The following is a 16,501-nucleotide window of genomic DNA, read 5'->3' as shown; positions in this document are numbered from 1 at the left end:
TCAGGGTCTTTTCCAATGAGTTGGCTCTTTGCATCAGGTTGCCAAAGTATTGAACCTTCAGTTATTGTATCAGTCCTTCCAATGAATATTCAGAGTTGATTTCCTTAAGGAGTGAATGGTTTGATCTCCTTGCTGTCCAAGGGACTCTCAAGAGTCTTCTCCAGCACCACAGTTTGAAAGCATCAGTTCTGTGGTGCTTAGCCTTCTTTATGGTCCAACTCTCACATCCATACATGACTGTTGGAAAAACCATAACTTTGATTATATGAACCTTTGTTGGCAAAGTGTCAGCTGCTGCTATAAACAATCTATATACAGTCTATTTATTTTTCTAGATTGTTTTAATTATATGGATGTTAAAAATGTATTTCCGGTATTTTTTACCTTGACTTTACACAATCTTTCATGAAATTTTGTATCTTTCATGAAATTTTCTTTTTTAAGGAAAAGAATTGACTTTAAAAGTGAGGCCCTTTTACAACTTGAAATTTAGAGGGTTATAGAGCTTTCCTGAGACATTTTCATGCAGTCATGTCTAAGACAACATAAATGTCACAGTCACATCATCTTCACAGCTGCAATTCTGAATGAGTCTCCATAGTCAGCTTTATAAACATTAAAAAAAAAAATCTTTAGTTTTTCTCAAAATGGTATCATTTTAGTGTCATCATTTGCAGAGGAAAACAATCCCTTTCTAAGTTAAAAGTTTGGGCTCTGAAGACTCTTTTGTGAATGCCATTTAAAATTTATTTTTAATTAAGCGTATTTAATGTTGGTAAGAGGTGCCAGACATTCAGAGCTCTAGAGACTCCAGGCATCCATATATCTGCAGAACAAGTCTGGCTCAGACAGTAAAGGTACATTCTCCGTCCTGCTGTGTTCCTGTCTGTGTCTAGAAAGAGGAATTACCCCAGTGAGAGGAGTCACTGTCTTTGGGCCCCACTCATTACCAAGTACACATGTAACCAGCACAGAGACCACTGGTAACCATAGTTTGAAAATCAGCTTAGCTCTTGCCAGTTCATTTTACCCAGTCTAGTAAATGCCATCAAGTGTTGATGACTTTGGGCTCCTATCAGACTGGTTTAATTCAAGCTTAGGAACCCGGTGCCAAATGTATTCTCCATTCCTTTCACTGGCCATCCCATAAGATTCCTGCCTTTCCTCATGAGGAAGTTGGATTTAATTGGGCATGTCCTTGGTGTTTTGCTTGTTCATTTTTAAATCAGCAGTATTTTGAAGCTAAAACTGGAATAAGCTGCTTCTACTTTTGGTGTTAATATTATATCAAAGAAGTAAGGATGTTAATAAGAGAAAGTTGCTGAACCAGATTAGAGATCTGACACGGGACAATCTCTGTGGGGTGGTTTGTGTTGGGTCCTGGGCTGTTAAAATAATATTATATTCTGGCTCTGATAAATGTGCTACTAATGCTAAGCACATGCATAATTGATTAACTCAGCTGCTTCATTGTTCAGGACCATAATAGCTAGTTTGAAACAAATGAATGAACTTCTTGACCTGAGAGTAAACATCTCACTCCTGTGCAGAAGGGGCCACCAGTCATTTGGATGGGGCATTAACCATCTCTGGGTTTATGATTGCATTTAAAGGATGACTTGCATCTTGAAGGTTAAAAGAAATTTAAGTCATTTAGGATGTTCCTTAGCTGTCTTTCCCATCTAACTCATAGGAATAGCAAGAGTGGGGAGCTGATTCTCAAGGTTTGTGAATTCTACTTTCTTTTTAACATTTCTAACCTAATATGATGTAGGGAGGAGGCATAGCTAGGGTTGTCAGGCAGAAGACTGAGATCTGTTGGGTCTCATCTTCAGCTTGGTAATTTACACTTATTTTATAATGTTTTATATGGTTTATAAATCCCTCTGTTTTTTTTAATTAATGAATTTGATTTTGTGGAGTCTTAGTTGTGACACACAGGCTCTTTCATTGCAGCACATGGTCTCTATAGTTGTGGCATGTGGGCTTGGTTGCTCTGTGACATGTTGGATCTTTGTTCCTTGACCAGGGATTGAACCTGCATTCCCTGCATTGCAAGGTGGATTCTTAACCACGGGACCATCAGGGAAGCTTCAATCCTTGTAACTTTGTATTCTACCACATTTATCTGAGTTTCATTGACCTATCTAAAAGTACCAGGTTTTTAGATTCTTTAGACCAAATAGTTAAAACATTGGTGCTGCTGAAGCCAAGTGGCCAGTTGGATTTCTCTGTAAACTCGTCATCATTCTGTTCCAAAGCTATAAGAACATGCCTGGCTGGAGCCAATCACCTTATGTGTCATTGTCACAAATGACTGAGTAAGCGTGTAAATGATGTGGGATACCTACCCAGTTATCACTACCCAAGGTCTTCCAAGCTTGGTCCTGTTCATTAAACTAACGTTGGTGAGGAAATACCAGTTATTTACTATGCCCTGTGTGAGAGTTGGACCATAAAGAAGGCTGAGCACCAAAGAATTGATGCTTTTGATTTGTGGTACTGGAGAAGACTCTTGAGAATCCTGTGGACTTCATGGAGATCAAACTAGTCAATCCTAAAGGAAATCAACCCAGAATATTCATTGGAAGGACTGATGCTGAAGCACCAATACTTTGGCCACCTGATGCAAAAGAGCCCACTCACTGGAAAAGACTCTGATACTGGGAGAGATAGAAGGCAAAAGAAGAAGGGGGCAGCAGCGGATGAGACGGTTAGATAGCATCATTGACTCAACGGACATGAATTTGAGCAAATTCGAGGAGATGGTGGAGGACAGAGGAGCCTGGTTTGCTGCAGTTCATGGAGTCGCAAAGACTCAGACACGACTTAGCGACTGAACAACAACAAAACTAGAAGCTGTATTTTATGTTTATGTTCTAGACCTAACTGAAATAAGTGAAGTGCTTTTAGGCTTATAAGGTTCTTTTCTCTAGAGAGTTTAATTTAAATGGGAGTTTCTATAGAAGTTCTTTGTATTTAACCTTTTGCTTAGGGAAAATAAGGTAAATATTTGAGGCTTAACATTTGTTTCTGTCTGTTTTTTCCCTGTGGTGATTTGCCCAGGTACTTCCCTGTTGGCTCAGATGGTAAAGAATCCGCCTGCAATGCGGGAGACCCGGGTTCAATCCCTGGGTTGGGAAGATCCCCTGGAGAAGGGAATGGCATCCCCTGGAGAACCCCATGAACAGAGAAGCCTGGCAGGCTACAGTCCATGGAGTTGCAAAGAGTAGGACACAACTGAGCGACTAACACACATTCAGGGCAGGGAAGGCAGAGCTTATGAGACGTTTGGAAGAGAGAGAAGTTTGTGGGGCTCTCTCCTCATTGTCCTGAGATGTTGTAGGACAGTATGATTGTGATAGTTCAGAACTGCTTGATCAAGAGGATAAATCTTTGATTAAAAACCAAGAGAATATGACTAAATTTTTATTTAGTTTCTAAATGTACTGCAACAGCAAAGTGAAAGTCATCTCTCCTGCTGGTATGAAAATTCCTGGTAACAAAAGCTTTGGACTTTGTTTTCTTGTCTTTCACAGGTAAGTGTGGTGCAAGATTCCGTCAACATTTCTGGCCAGAATACTATGAATATGGTGAAGGTTCCTGAGTGCCGGTTGGCAGATGAGTTAGGAGGACTGTGGGAGAACTCCCGGTTCACAGACTGTTGTTTGTGTGTTGCTGGCCAGGAATTCCAGGCTCACAAAGCTATCTTAGCAGGTTGGTATTTATTCATGGGGAGTTTCGTTTTGGTTAAACAGGGAAAAACAGTAGACTGCATAATCACCTTTTGAATAACTTAAACTTTTTGAACTAGTACAGAAGAACTTTGGCTAAACATATTTTTATATTGTGGTGGCATTAGTTGTCAAAACCAAAGACTTTCCATAAAAATGCTACCTCGCTTTTCTCTCTGTAGTGGACTTAGACCACCATTTTCAAGGAATCGATGATGATGTGTATTGGATGCGTTTGCACCTCGAGGTTAAATGTCCAAACACTGGTTAAGAACAAGTATTAGCCCCTAGACAGGAACTTAGGACGTAATGGAGAAGATTCTGGACTCAGGACTAAACCACCACATAGCCAAGTCCCCAGCCATACAAACAGAAGAATGAGAATGTTGCCAGTGACATGGAAGATCAGGTCTTGCTCTAGGAATAGGCCCTTGGTCTTTAAGACCAGAAAGACTGACTCCCAGGAGGGAACTGATAAAGCAGACTGATGGCCTTTACCTCACAGGGAAGCATAGCTTTCAAACTTATATTCAGGCCAAAATATGTGAGAGGAAATCACATGAACCTTCAGGCAACAGATTTCTTACCAAGACTCCCAGCCTTGTCATTCTAAAATGCACACCTGGCAAAACCTCAGTCTGGCTCAATCTAACCATCCTGCTGTTCCCCCTCTCAACTGAATGTTACCGAGGATTGCTAAAGGAAGTCATTAACGCTTATGTTAGTGTCTCCACACTCAGCCAGACCCTTGTTATTGCCAAGACCTTTCTACAGATATTAGTCAGCTCCCTTTCTTTTTCTCAACAATAGACACTTCAGACCTTTACCACTCTCCTTTAATCTCCACCTCCTGAAAAATGACCTTGCTACTTCTTCCAGGAGAAAATTGAGGCCCGTATCTCTTGGCTCTTGGCTCTCACCTTACCTGCATTTTCTCTGCATTCTCAGTGGAGGAGTTCTTCGTGTCCAAAGCAAACTGTACTTTTTACTGCTGTTCTGTTTCATACGCTGCCATCTCAGAAGCCTTACTCTGCCAGTTACACCCTTGTTATCTGATATCTTTGTCATCTCTTTCTCCTATTGCCTGTTTGCCCTCAGGCTAAAGCGTGCTCAAGCTTCTCCCACTAGTTATTCTCTCTCTTATTTTCCAGAGCTAAGTTTCTTGAGTTAGCATATTACCTCTCTCGACTCTTTCTTCCCACTTATCCTCAGTTCACCTGCATGCCACAAAAGCAGTTTTCCAAAGTTATATTGACCTGCTAGTTCCTAAATTTCAGTTTATGTATTATGTATTATTATTTGACTCCTGGTTTCTCTGGCTGGCTCTCTGGCTACTTCTAATGTGTGACCTTCCTCTTCACCCACCCTTTAAATATTGTTATTCCCTAAGGGTCTGCCTTAGTTCTCTTTTCACACTACTCAATCTCCCTAGGTGATTTGACACCAGCTTCTGTCTATCCACTGATCCCTATAGGCATCTCTTGGCTTTGGACCCTTCCAGAAAGCACCAACCCTTAGTCTTCAGCTTCTGTGATGTATTTATATAGTACCATATAGTCTGTAACTTTTCAGAGATAAGAACAGTGAGAATTGATAATCTTTTGGAGTTAGATTAAAATACTGAGGTTCAGAGGGTTAAGATCATATGGTTAGAAAATGGCAAATTTAAAATTAATCTTTTCTGACATAAATTAGGTCAAAGTTCTGGGTACCTGTTAACTGAAACTCCTATATTTCATCTGTTCCTTCTCTCTTAAGTAGAAATTGATAGTCTCAACTTTCACCAAAACCCTTGATTTATTGGACAACATGATAAAATTTGAGTTCCCAGCCATTTTATTACTCTCATGGTTGAAATTGCGTTTACTTATGTTTCATAGTGTTCATTAGACTAGAATGGGCATGGTATTATATATATATACACACACACACACATATATATGTGTGTGTGTGTATATATATATAGTACTGTGAGGCACTATATAAATACATACAGAAGCTGAAGACTAAAGGGCTGGTGCTTTTAATAAAGAGGAAGTGTCCAAAGCAGAGATGTCTAGAGGGATCAGTGCAAACTGTTTCGAACACTGTTTCTGAACCTTTCTTTGTGATTCCCACCCCTGAGGAAAACATTAAGAGACATTCAGGATAAGATTTTGTCCTATTGGGTTAAGATCTGAAGGACCATAAATGACTGTGGTACCTGAGATGGTTTTCACCTTTTTGGGTGATAATTTCTGTTGATAATGCATGGCTTTAAGGAGCAGCCATAAATAAGCCTGTACTTCATCTAACTAATGGATGCCTTTTAGTCCTGTTCTTGACCTCCTTGCTATGTGGACCCTGGAAGTGGAGAAAGTAGGTATCACTGTTCCAAACAAAAACATAGGTATCAGGACACCCTGCTTAAACCATGAAGGACCTTCCATTTGAACCCCCAGATCTGCCCAAAGGATATCATTGTCATCTAACATAGGTAATTTGAGTAATCTCCTTGAAATATCATAGTTGGAGTGGAGCTAATAAATTACTTTGAAAGGAGTGATTTCTTTTTTTCCCCTACGTATTATTATTTTTTCCCCCTATGTATAATTATTCACTCATTGATATAAAAAGAAAGGAATTTTATAGTTCTGGCATAATGTAATATAAAAGACCATTTCTGTAGCAGTGGGATAGGAAAGAAAATGGTCTCTTCTCCTGGAGTTCTGTGGCTGTCCAGTGGTTAGACTTGATGCTTTCACTGCTGTGGGCCCGGGTTCAGTCCCTGGTTGGGGAACTAAGATCCCGCAAGCCACTTCTCATGGCCCAAAAAAAAAAGATCTCTCCTTCATAACAGATGAACCAAGAGATTTTGGTGTGATAACCATAATCTGTTTCTGTTTTCCTTTCACTTGTAGCTCGTTCTCCAGTTTTTAGTGCCATGTTTGAACATGAAATGGAGGAAAGCAAAAAGGTATGTAACAGGATAGAAATATGTCTTTTTAGCTAGGTTGCTAGAATCAGATTATTTCCCAATTTGGAAGCAGATTTATTTTCCTTTTTTTTTTTATTATTATTTCTTATTATGTGATTAAAATGGAGTACAGTTCCCTGAACAGACAATTTCTAAAAGCAGAGAGGTGGTCTTGAAGCATTCTGGGTAAAGCAGACTCACTGTTCCAAGCAGATCATTCAGATAGTCTTGAGTTGGGGTATTAGGCATGTGTTTTGAAAAGAAACATGAAAAATCAAAGATATAGTTGTCTTGCTTTGTATTTGAGAAAGCAGAGGTGGTACATAAGATGGCAGAAAAGGCTATTAACAATCAAATAGAGCAAAGGGGAATTTCTATTGACGTTAGATTCAAAATGATATGAACTCCTCTCTTCCTCAGAACTTAAAATCATGAAGATTGTTTAGGAATTTTGTTCTGTTGGAATGTTTCTCATTTTTAATTTTTTTGGCATAGAATCGGGTTGAAATCAATGATGTGGAGCCTGAAGTTTTTAAGGAAATGATGTGCTTCATTTACACGGGGAAGGCTCCGAACCTCGACAAAATGGCTGATGATTTGCTGGCAGCTGCTGATAAGGTGAGATAAGAATAGGAAAATAATAACAAGACTAGGAGTTTTGGTGACCTCTTGAGCTTCATGACTGGGCTTTTGTGTTGCTTTGTGGGCAGAATGAGCGTATATCTTAGTTTGGTCAGAACAATCCTGGTTCATACTTGTGTTCCAACACAGTTATCGATAACACCCTTTTTATTTTCACAAGTGTCGTCCTCTTAATGGTAAATTATATGGTCACCCTCACTATGGAAAAGAAGTGAGGTTTACCTCTCTTCTCTTGCCCATCTCAAATTTAACTCAGTGATTTGAAAGATTCAGATTAACATTTGGATTTATAATTTGGCTTTGTAGTTTACAAAAATGTTCTTGAGTTCATTAACTTTTACTTAAGCTTTGTCAATAAGAGAATAACTTCTACGTACTGTTCTGGTCATTTGCAGCTTTTCCCTAAGAAGTTATTGAAATATATCATATTCAAAATTGTAAGAGAGATACTTCTACCACAAACATACACTTTGATTGTGAGACACATTTCGATTTGAGAAATGTTAAAGTGTGAAAGTAATAATGTAGATCTTAGCCTTAATGAATTGTAGTGGTTACTAAAACAATAGGCAGGTGATTCGCAAGATTGAGGTGGGGGAAAGGTTAATGACACTCTAAGTCAAACTGGGGTTTTTGTGTTGCTCTTTTACAAGCAGATTTCTCAGAACCTTTAGTATGTTAGTGTGCACTGTGCGTTTTCTGAAAAAGAATACGATAGACAAATTTCTCCAATTTCATTAACCCAGAATCACTTTTCTCAAGGATCACTTTCAGGGATTAGTATTCCCCGAAATACAGTTTGGGAAACTGACTTTCATTGTGTAGATACGCCAGAGCCAGCAGTGACCTGTTCCTCCAAGGCCGTGTGGTCTGAGGAAATGGGATTGGGTGGGGGAAACAATTGCTATTTATCCTGTGGAAACTCTTCTTCTGTTGGGGAGCAGTTGAGGCAAGAGTGTTAAAGGGCATAAGCCCAGCCAGCAGTAGACTCTGTGAGAGAGATGGTTCTCTGCTGGAAGTGGCTCCTTTTCCTGCCCTGCTGCTGCAGCAGCTGCCTGAGGGTCCCAGCTGTCTCTGACCTGAAGGCACTAGATCCTTCCCAGGATTCACTCAGGGGAGTCATCTCCTTCCTCCTCCCTTTGCACCCCTGAAGAAAATGTGTTTACAGTGGTGGTTTTATCTTTACCGATCATCTTTTTGCTGTGTTTATAGAGGATGAGGCATATAAACCCAATCAGTGCCTCCAGTGTAGAGGATTGAATAATAATTGTTTTATCAACTTGCAAAACTCTGTTAAGTATGATTAGGCATTTGCAAACATCCTGTACCCTTCCAGTCTAGCTCAGTTCTGACCAGAGAAAACTTGGCTTTCAGTGGAAACAGAAAGAAAACAGTCGCTGTGAGGTCTGGGGAAGTAGAATACATGGCCCAAATGGCTGCTTTTCATAAACTGAGTTTATAATGATTATGCTTCATTTGCCCTCTAACAGTTTTTTGGCCACACCACTCCGTTTGTGGGACTTTAGTTCCCCAATCAGATTTTGAACCCAGGACCTCAGGAAGAGTTCTGGGTGAGGGTATAAATAAATGTTTTGGAAATGAACATCTAGGTTAATACTGGGCACATCCTGAGAGCTCGGAGTCCTAGCCACTGGACCACCAAGGAATTCCCTGTCCTCTGATTTTCATGAAGCAGTCACTTGTGCTTATACATGCCAGGTGTTTACCCCTCTCATTATCCAGCTCCTTATGTAAAGATGAATAGTATCACAAGGTCCAGTTTTTAGACAGAAGTACTAGGAGTTGTACATTCTCGGAGCCGGGTTTAGACAGCTGTGTCCCTGGGCTTTCATTCCTGCTCCTCAGCCAGAGAGCCTACTGGGAACCTACTGTAAGTATAGAGAGCATGGGGTCAGCCAGAACTGACATTCCAAGGGTGGTATTTTCAGTGCAGTGTGTAAGAAAAGCAGTTGAATCACAGCAATGCTTTAAGTTTATGAATGAGAAGTAACTGAAGAGTTTGTTTTTTAAGTTCCTTTCAGAATTTCGCATTAGATAAGATAATCTTTGCTCTAAGCTTATTTAAAAGCATTTTTACCTTTACACCTCCTTGTGAGCTTCAGAAAAACAGAATAAGAAAATTTTCATGGAAGGATCTAAACATCTAGAATTACCCAACAGACTAAAACAGCTTCTTCTGAGCTTTTCCAGTCTCCTGGGGACATGTGTAATTAGACCAAAACCAAAACAAAACCCGTTGCCCAGGCCTGGGAGACAAAATTTCAACCTCTTGGGTAAGTACTGCCATTAGGCAGGTTTTTCAGAAGCATAATTAAGGAAAAAAAAACTGTCCCCAAGGGACAAAAATGGCTACTTTTGTCTAATTATGCAGTAGGGATCAGAGCTATTCACAGCAAAAGTCCTTTTAAAAGAATATATTGAGAAAAAGGATAAGATGAATATTCTTTGCAGCACTGAGTGAAGACTGAATATTTACTCAACTTTTTCCAGTCTTCTAAAACAAAAATGGCAGCCTAATTTCTTTCTTGTCTAGTGTCATTCCTGTTTTCCATGGAAACTGTTTTCCAGTTACTCAAATGTAAGAAATTAAAGCTGCACCAAAACCAATAAAACTCTTTTTGCTGCAGGAGATCACAGTGCCGGCAGATATGCCTCCTTACCCAGAACTCATAAAAATAAAATTGTCCTGGTTTGATTGTCATGATTCAGCCCAGAGGAGTATTGTGTCATTGAGTTCTAAGGCCCTCAAAATGGGACCTGTACAGAGACTGAGGATATCCTCAGACCAAATCATTCTCCTGTGAACTAATTAGTGACAATTTTATTTTGTTCCTCCTTTTTTCCCCATCTTCCCTCTTTGCCCTGAAGTTCCTTAGTAAGTTCATGATATATTTGAGAGCAAGTAGTACAGTTGCATCAAAACAAATCAAGTAGATTAGATGTGCCCAATATTAACCTAGACATTCATTTCCAGAACATTTATGTGTACCCTTTACTTGGAAAATAGGAAGTTTTTAAGACTGAAACTAGATCCAGGTTCTCTGTTGCTTTGTTCTTCTACCCTCAGAATCTTAACCTCAACCCCAATAAAATAGGACTCCATTTGAAATGCTGGTAAAAGTCACCACAGGGCTCTTTTCACAGCCCAATATCCTGCTGGGCTGGTGACAGTAGTTAAGTAGAAAGGGCTGTGCTGCACCCTAGTCTGGCTGTAAATAAAAGGATTGCAGAACTTTAAAATGTAATGTCCCTGTTGACTTGAAGCAGAGAAATGCCTTATTGTGAGGGTAGGTGGTGATTGTTTAAGAGAGACTTTAATCGTAGTCACGGTAAGGGAAAACTTGAAGATGTGGGTCTACTGCATAGACCCATATTGCTGTTTTTCTGATAGACTTTAGAACTTGAATGACAGCTCTGCAAGTTATTTTAGCCATCTTCATTTTAGCCTTCAGCGTATGGTTATGTTTTATAATTGCCTTTTCATGGTCTGTGGAGTTTTATTCAGGTATCCAGTTACGTGATGGTATGGTTGAAGAAAACTACTTCAGTAGCAGTCAGCCCAGATCCTTTCCTGTTCTGACAACAGCACACTTGTGTTTTACAGTACGCCTTGGAGCGTTTAAAGGTTATGTGTGAGGATGCCCTCTGCAGTAATCTTTCCGTGGAGAACGCCGCAGAAATTCTCATCCTGGCTGACCTCCACAGCGCAGATCAGTTGAAAACTCAGGCAGTGGATTTCATCAACTAGTGAGTTGCCATCTTCAAAGTTCTTTCAGGATAGTTGGGTTAGCTAGAGAATGAAAAAGAAAGACTTTGAATTGGTGAGTGAAACAGATGAGTAACTTTAAGCTTTCAGGAGTAAGTAGAGAGTGTCTATCTTTTCCTTCAGCTTGACAGTGTGAAAAATGGTTTTGCTTTCATCAGTCTAATCTGATTGGTGAGTGAAGTGTTTTACTACCTTGCAGGATGAGAATTGATGAAACTGACAACTCACTGGTCTGAAAAACTTTTGTCCCCTAAAGCAATAGTATCTTTACTTCACACTCACCAGCTTATTACAAAAAGACTTGCATATCTTAGGGAGAACGGAAGTGGATTTTTATGAGTTAGTAAGGATGTCTAATGGTCGACTGCAGAATGGGGAAAGAGAAAACATAATTAAGGCGATGAGGTAGTGGAATACTGTTGTGAGAAAGAAGTATCCATTCCAGTACATCTGTTCCTTCTTCCTAAATGACAAGTGACCTGGCCATATTACTTTCTCATGGGAAGTAATTCTCAGTGGGACAAGTTCTACTGCTTTGCCTGATGGGGGGCAAAAGTTGAGAAAAAAAACTCCAAGAAGAGAAGCCCCCACAGTAGCCGTACTGGAGTAAGACAGGTCTAAGAGGTTGCAGGTAGATGAGTAAACATTATTTAACACAGATAATGCCTTGAAACAAGGAAAGATGTTCTCCAAGGCTGAAGGACTATTTTGAAGGAGTTACCAATGGAGGCAAAATGTTCCTTATTCTGAGTGCTCACTCTGTACTGGACACTTGCTTGGTGCTTTTTAGATGTTATCCACTCAATGAAGTGTGGGAATTGGCCCCTCTTTTTCAATAATCAAATAAGCCCCAGGCTGTGATCTGCTTTGTGGTTAGGGGACTAGTAAATGGCAAAGCCAGATGGAAACTCAGAGCTGTCTGACCCAGAGATCTGCTCTTTATCAGCATCACCAAGGAATATAAAGAGCCTTGATGATTTAGAGAAAAGCCTGAAGAACATTTCATCTTTTATAATTGAGAATATAGTAGCTCAAAGTTCTGGGTTTCAGACATACAAGAGCCGTAACCTGGTCACCTGTCTACCTATTGTCTAACAGGCAGATTCTCTTGCATGTTAAGGGTTGTGCATGAGTGTGTCTTGCATTGACACCCAGACTGCACACCCTGGGAAACTGGGCTCTCTAGGTGGCTGTTTAGTTCATCCTTCACACACTCCTTTGGTAACCCATCTCTCACATTTCTCCTAGCCATGCTTCGGATGTCTTGGAGACGTCCGGGTGGAAGTCAATGGTGGTGTCACATCCCCATTTGGTGGCTGAGGCGTACCGCTCTCTGGCTTCAGCACAGTGCCCGTTTCTGGGACCCCCACGCAAGCGCCTGAAGCAGTCCTAAGATCCTGCCTGTTGTAAGACTCCGTTTATTTTCCAGAAGCAGCAGCCATCATGGCTGCCACTGACCACCAGGTAGACAGCGCAATCTGTGGAGCTTTTACTCTGTTGTGGGGGGAAAAGACTGCATCGTGGCCCCAGACTTTTAATACAGCACTAAATAAACTTGGGGGAAATGGGGGTGGGGGGAGGGAAGGGCCCAAGACTCGGGGCTGTTCGACCTAATGAAAACCCTGTTGCTGCGTCACTGTGTCCCCTTTGGCCCGGCCAAGGTTGATACTGTGGGGATTCAGTTTAGGCGCTGGCCCTGAGGACATCCCCACGGTGGTACTTTGGAGAAACCTGTCTGCATCTGACTGAGCAGAACAAATCGTCAGGTGCCTGGAGCAAAAAGAAAACTTAAAAAGGACATTTAGTTTTAAGAGAAGGGAAAAGGAAAGAAGAAAGGATTTTTGCAGAATTTCTCAAAAAATCAGTTTGTGGATTCCAGTAGTATTTATGTTGAGAGAAATTTTAGTCCATCCAGCTGTGCTAAAACTTGGATATTTGTGAAAACTCCTCACTACCATGCAAGTTATCAGAAGAGCTCTGTTGTGGTTGGCACTTATTGTTTGCAAGAACAGAATGTGTCCTGTTACCCTTTGATGAAAAATGACCAGCAGAGGTGAAAGGGGAAGGAGATTATTTGATCTAGAAGATGAGTGTTCTGATGTGGTAGCTTTTGGAAAAAAATCTTTATTGGTATTGAAAACTGGAAAAAATAGTTTATCCAGAATTCATACTGTCTTGACAAAAACTATGGTTCTCTGTTTTTAAATATTGTGGAAAATGTTTTTTGGCATTTTTCTCTGATTTTATTTCGTCTCCCCCACTCCTTTTTCTAAAAAAAACCAAATACACACACAACAATAACAGAGCAAAAAGAAGAGAAAAGAAAAAGAAATTTTATTATTAATGCTGTGTGAAAAACCTCCCAGCCCAAGATTGCTCAGCTGTTTGTACCTGACTTGCCGCCTGCATAGGAGCCAGTCCTGTTCCTTCCAATTCACCCCTCTTCCTGCAGGGGAGAACTTCCAATGTTAATTTTTTTTTCTTTTTGAAAATATAAATAATTACTATTTTGTACTGTGTGGTATCTCTGGTCTTTTGTTTCACTCACCTGGCTTGTCTTTTGGGTCTGAATTCCTTAAGGGATTTTGAAGGCCTAGTTTGATCCTTTAGCTTGCAAAGGTTACGCTCAAAATGTCTAAGCAGTAAGGATTCATTGTGTGTCCCTAATCGCAAGTTTCCTTTGTGAGCTTTCAGCATCTGCCAGTCCCTTGTCCTTCCTGAATATCTCACAGTCCACATCCTAATGAGGGATCGGGCTCCTACTGCCAAGGCAAGTAATAGAAGTGGGCTTTTCTGCACCCTGTGTGTTTTAAGACCTAACTCCCAATCTCCCTTAACTAAATATAAAATATCAAGGGAACATAAATGTGGAGATTTAATAAAGGGAAATTCTTATCTCTGACTGGTTCTGTCACTGATTGGATGTGTTTTCAGAAAACTTAGTATCTGAATTCCCAGTGAGCTCACAGGAATGCTCTGGAGCTCCCCCTCTGTTTTCATATGGCAGTGTTGGACAGGACAGTGGGGTACACTGGAGAATCATTAGCCATTGGGCCAAGGTGTGTATTATTTGACCTTAGGTGGAGACTCAAAGCGTTTCACCTTCCATTGTTCTCCAGGGACTTTAGCCTTTGCAAACTTTCCAATTTTCATTTTATCTTGCCCCCCGCCCCAATGAAATAGATAAGACTATTATCAGTATAATCAAAGGCAGGATTTGTTCATTAGAAACCACTCCTCTGCACTTCTTGGTTTTCTCCTAAGTGTCACCTGTGTGAGCAAGTGCCCAGTCCTCCATGTCCTGGCTGCCTTCCTGTGCCTCCTGAGTTCTCATTTTCCAGATGAGCACACGGAGCTGGGGGCTGAGGTGTACCCAGGATCTCCTCTCCCCACATTGTCTCTCAGGTAACTGCACAGGCTCAACACTGCTCAGGTTTCAGCAAACCTTTCTATAACTTATCTCATTTGAACTTCCCAACAACTTGATGGGTTTGGTAGGACAAGTGAGGGATAGCATCTTCCCATTTTATAGATGAGAGAAATTGAAGACCTGAGGGACATGCCTAAGGTCACACAACTTGAGTAAGAGTTCTTCTAATATGATACCCTGAAAAGATTATGTAAGTAACTGGAGAAAGTTCCATATGTGAAATCTGAGGTAAAGCTTCTTTGTGTGGGAATAGCAAGAGCAAAAGCTCTATAAAGGTGCCTCAGCTGGCCTGTTACTCAGAGGATCCAGGAAGACAAACCAGGCTTCAGGTTTGCTTTTCTTCATTCACAGAAAGCTGTGGATTAGGGGTTGGTGGGTTCAGGGACTGTGTCTTCAGGAGGGTCAGTTCAGTTCAGTCGCTCAGTCGGGTCCCACTCTTTGCGACCCCATGAACCGCAGCATGCCAGGCCTCCCTGTCCATCACCAACTCCTGGAGTTTACCCAAACCCATGTCCATCGAGTTGATGACGCCATCCAACCATCTCATCCTCTGTTGTCCCCTTCTCCTCCTGCCCCCAATCCTTCCCAGCATTAGGGTCTTTCCCAAGGAGTCAACTCTTCGCATGAGGTGGCCAAAGGATTGGAGTTTCAGCTTCAACATCAGTCCTTCCAGTGAACACCCAGGACTGATCTCCTTTAGGATGGACTGGTTGGATCACCTTGCAGTCCAAGGGACTCTCAAGAGTCTCCTCCAACACCACAGTTCAAAAGCATCAATTCTTCGGTGCTCAGCTTTCTTCACCGTCCAACTCTCACATCCATACATGACCACTGGAAAAACCATAGCCTTGACTAGACGGACCTTTGTTGGCAAAGTAATGTCTCTGATTTTTAATACGCTAAGTTGGTCATAACTTTCCTTCCAAGGGGTAAGCGTCTTTTAATTTCATGGCTGCAATCACCATCTGCAGTGATTTTGGAGCCCAAAAAAATAAAGTCAGCCACTGTTTCCACTGTTTCCCCATCTATTTGCCATGAAGTGGTGGGACCGGATGCCGTGATGTTAGTTTTCTGAATGTTGAACTTTAAGCCAAAGTTTTCACTCTCCTCTTTCACTTTCATCAAGAGGCTCTTTAGTTCTTCTTCACTTTCTGCTATAAGGGTGGTGTCATCTGCATATCTGAGGTTATTGATACTTCTCCCGGCAATCTTGATTCCAGCTTGTGCTTCCTCCAGCCCAGCGTTTCTCATGATGTACTCTGCATATAAGTTAAATAAGCAGGGTGACAATATACAGCCTTCAGGAGGGTAGCAGTTAGCAATTCTGGTACCAGGCTCCTGGCAAGATAAAGGTCTCTTCTGAGATTTCCCAATATTTATGGGATTTCCACTATGGTCTTTACTATGGAAATAAAGCAGTTAGGATTTTGGGTACAGGTGAAGCAGTTCGATGCTTCTGCTGCCATCATTCTTTCTGGACGTGTTTGTTTTTGTTTAAGTGATACAGTTGAAGCCATCTGGTTATGACAACATCGGAGCCCCAGCATACTGTTTGTAAACCTCCCACTGCCACCACCCTCTCCTTTAGCTCCCCCCACATCTGAAATTTAATTCAAGTTAACTTCACAATCTGGGGCATGTGCTGTCACTGCAGAGATGTCCGTGCCAGTGGAACAGTTGGAGATTTCAATTCCACTAGGATATGGCTTATTTATCAAAACAATATTTCAAGCACATAGTTTCACAGAACCTTTGGAGTTGCAGTTTCAGGTCCAAATATTATCTGGCATCATCCCCAACTCCCCTCCTTGCTTGTTGTCATCCCCCTCTAACTGGCCATCTTGCTTCTTAAGCGAAGGTTAAGCCTGTGTTGATTATTAGGCATCTCAGGCACCTTTATGGCATTTAATAATTTAGGTAAGAGATGTTTTGCTTTTCCTTATCACTTACTT

The 16,501-nt window shown here is 41.0% G+C and overlaps 1 protein-coding gene across 3 annotated transcripts in view; it reads left to right on the top strand.

Moving 5' to 3' along the window:
* Window positions 1–13,633, top strand: part of SPOP (speckle type BTB/POZ protein) — a 75,720-nt gene extending 62,087 nt beyond the window's left edge. For all 3 annotated transcript variants that reach the window (XM_081582578.1, XM_081582577.1, XM_081582579.1), the window contains 5 exons: window positions 3,540–3,717; window positions 6,635–6,690; window positions 7,186–7,308; window positions 10,958–11,100; window positions 12,368–13,633. In XM_081582578.1, coding sequence (XP_081438704.1) covers window positions 3,540–3,717; window positions 6,635–6,690; window positions 7,186–7,308; window positions 10,958–11,100; window positions 12,368–12,512 — 645 coding nt within the window. In that variant the 3' untranslated portion in view covers window positions 12,513–13,633. The remainder of the gene's footprint in view (window positions 1–3,539; window positions 3,718–6,634; window positions 6,691–7,185; window positions 7,309–10,957; window positions 11,101–12,367) is intronic.
* Window positions 13,634–16,501: the final 2,868 nt, after the last annotated feature.

Source organism: Giraffa tippelskirchi, chromosome 3 (assembly GCF_054371585.1).
Source record: "Giraffa tippelskirchi isolate mGirTip1 chromosome 3, T2T-mGirTip1v1.2.pri, whole genome shotgun sequence".
Taxonomy (NCBI): Eukaryota; Metazoa; Chordata; class Mammalia; order Artiodactyla; family Giraffidae; genus Giraffa; species Giraffa tippelskirchi.
Note: the sequence above shows the minus strand (reverse complement) of the source record. Positions and strands in the feature narration are given on the sequence as shown.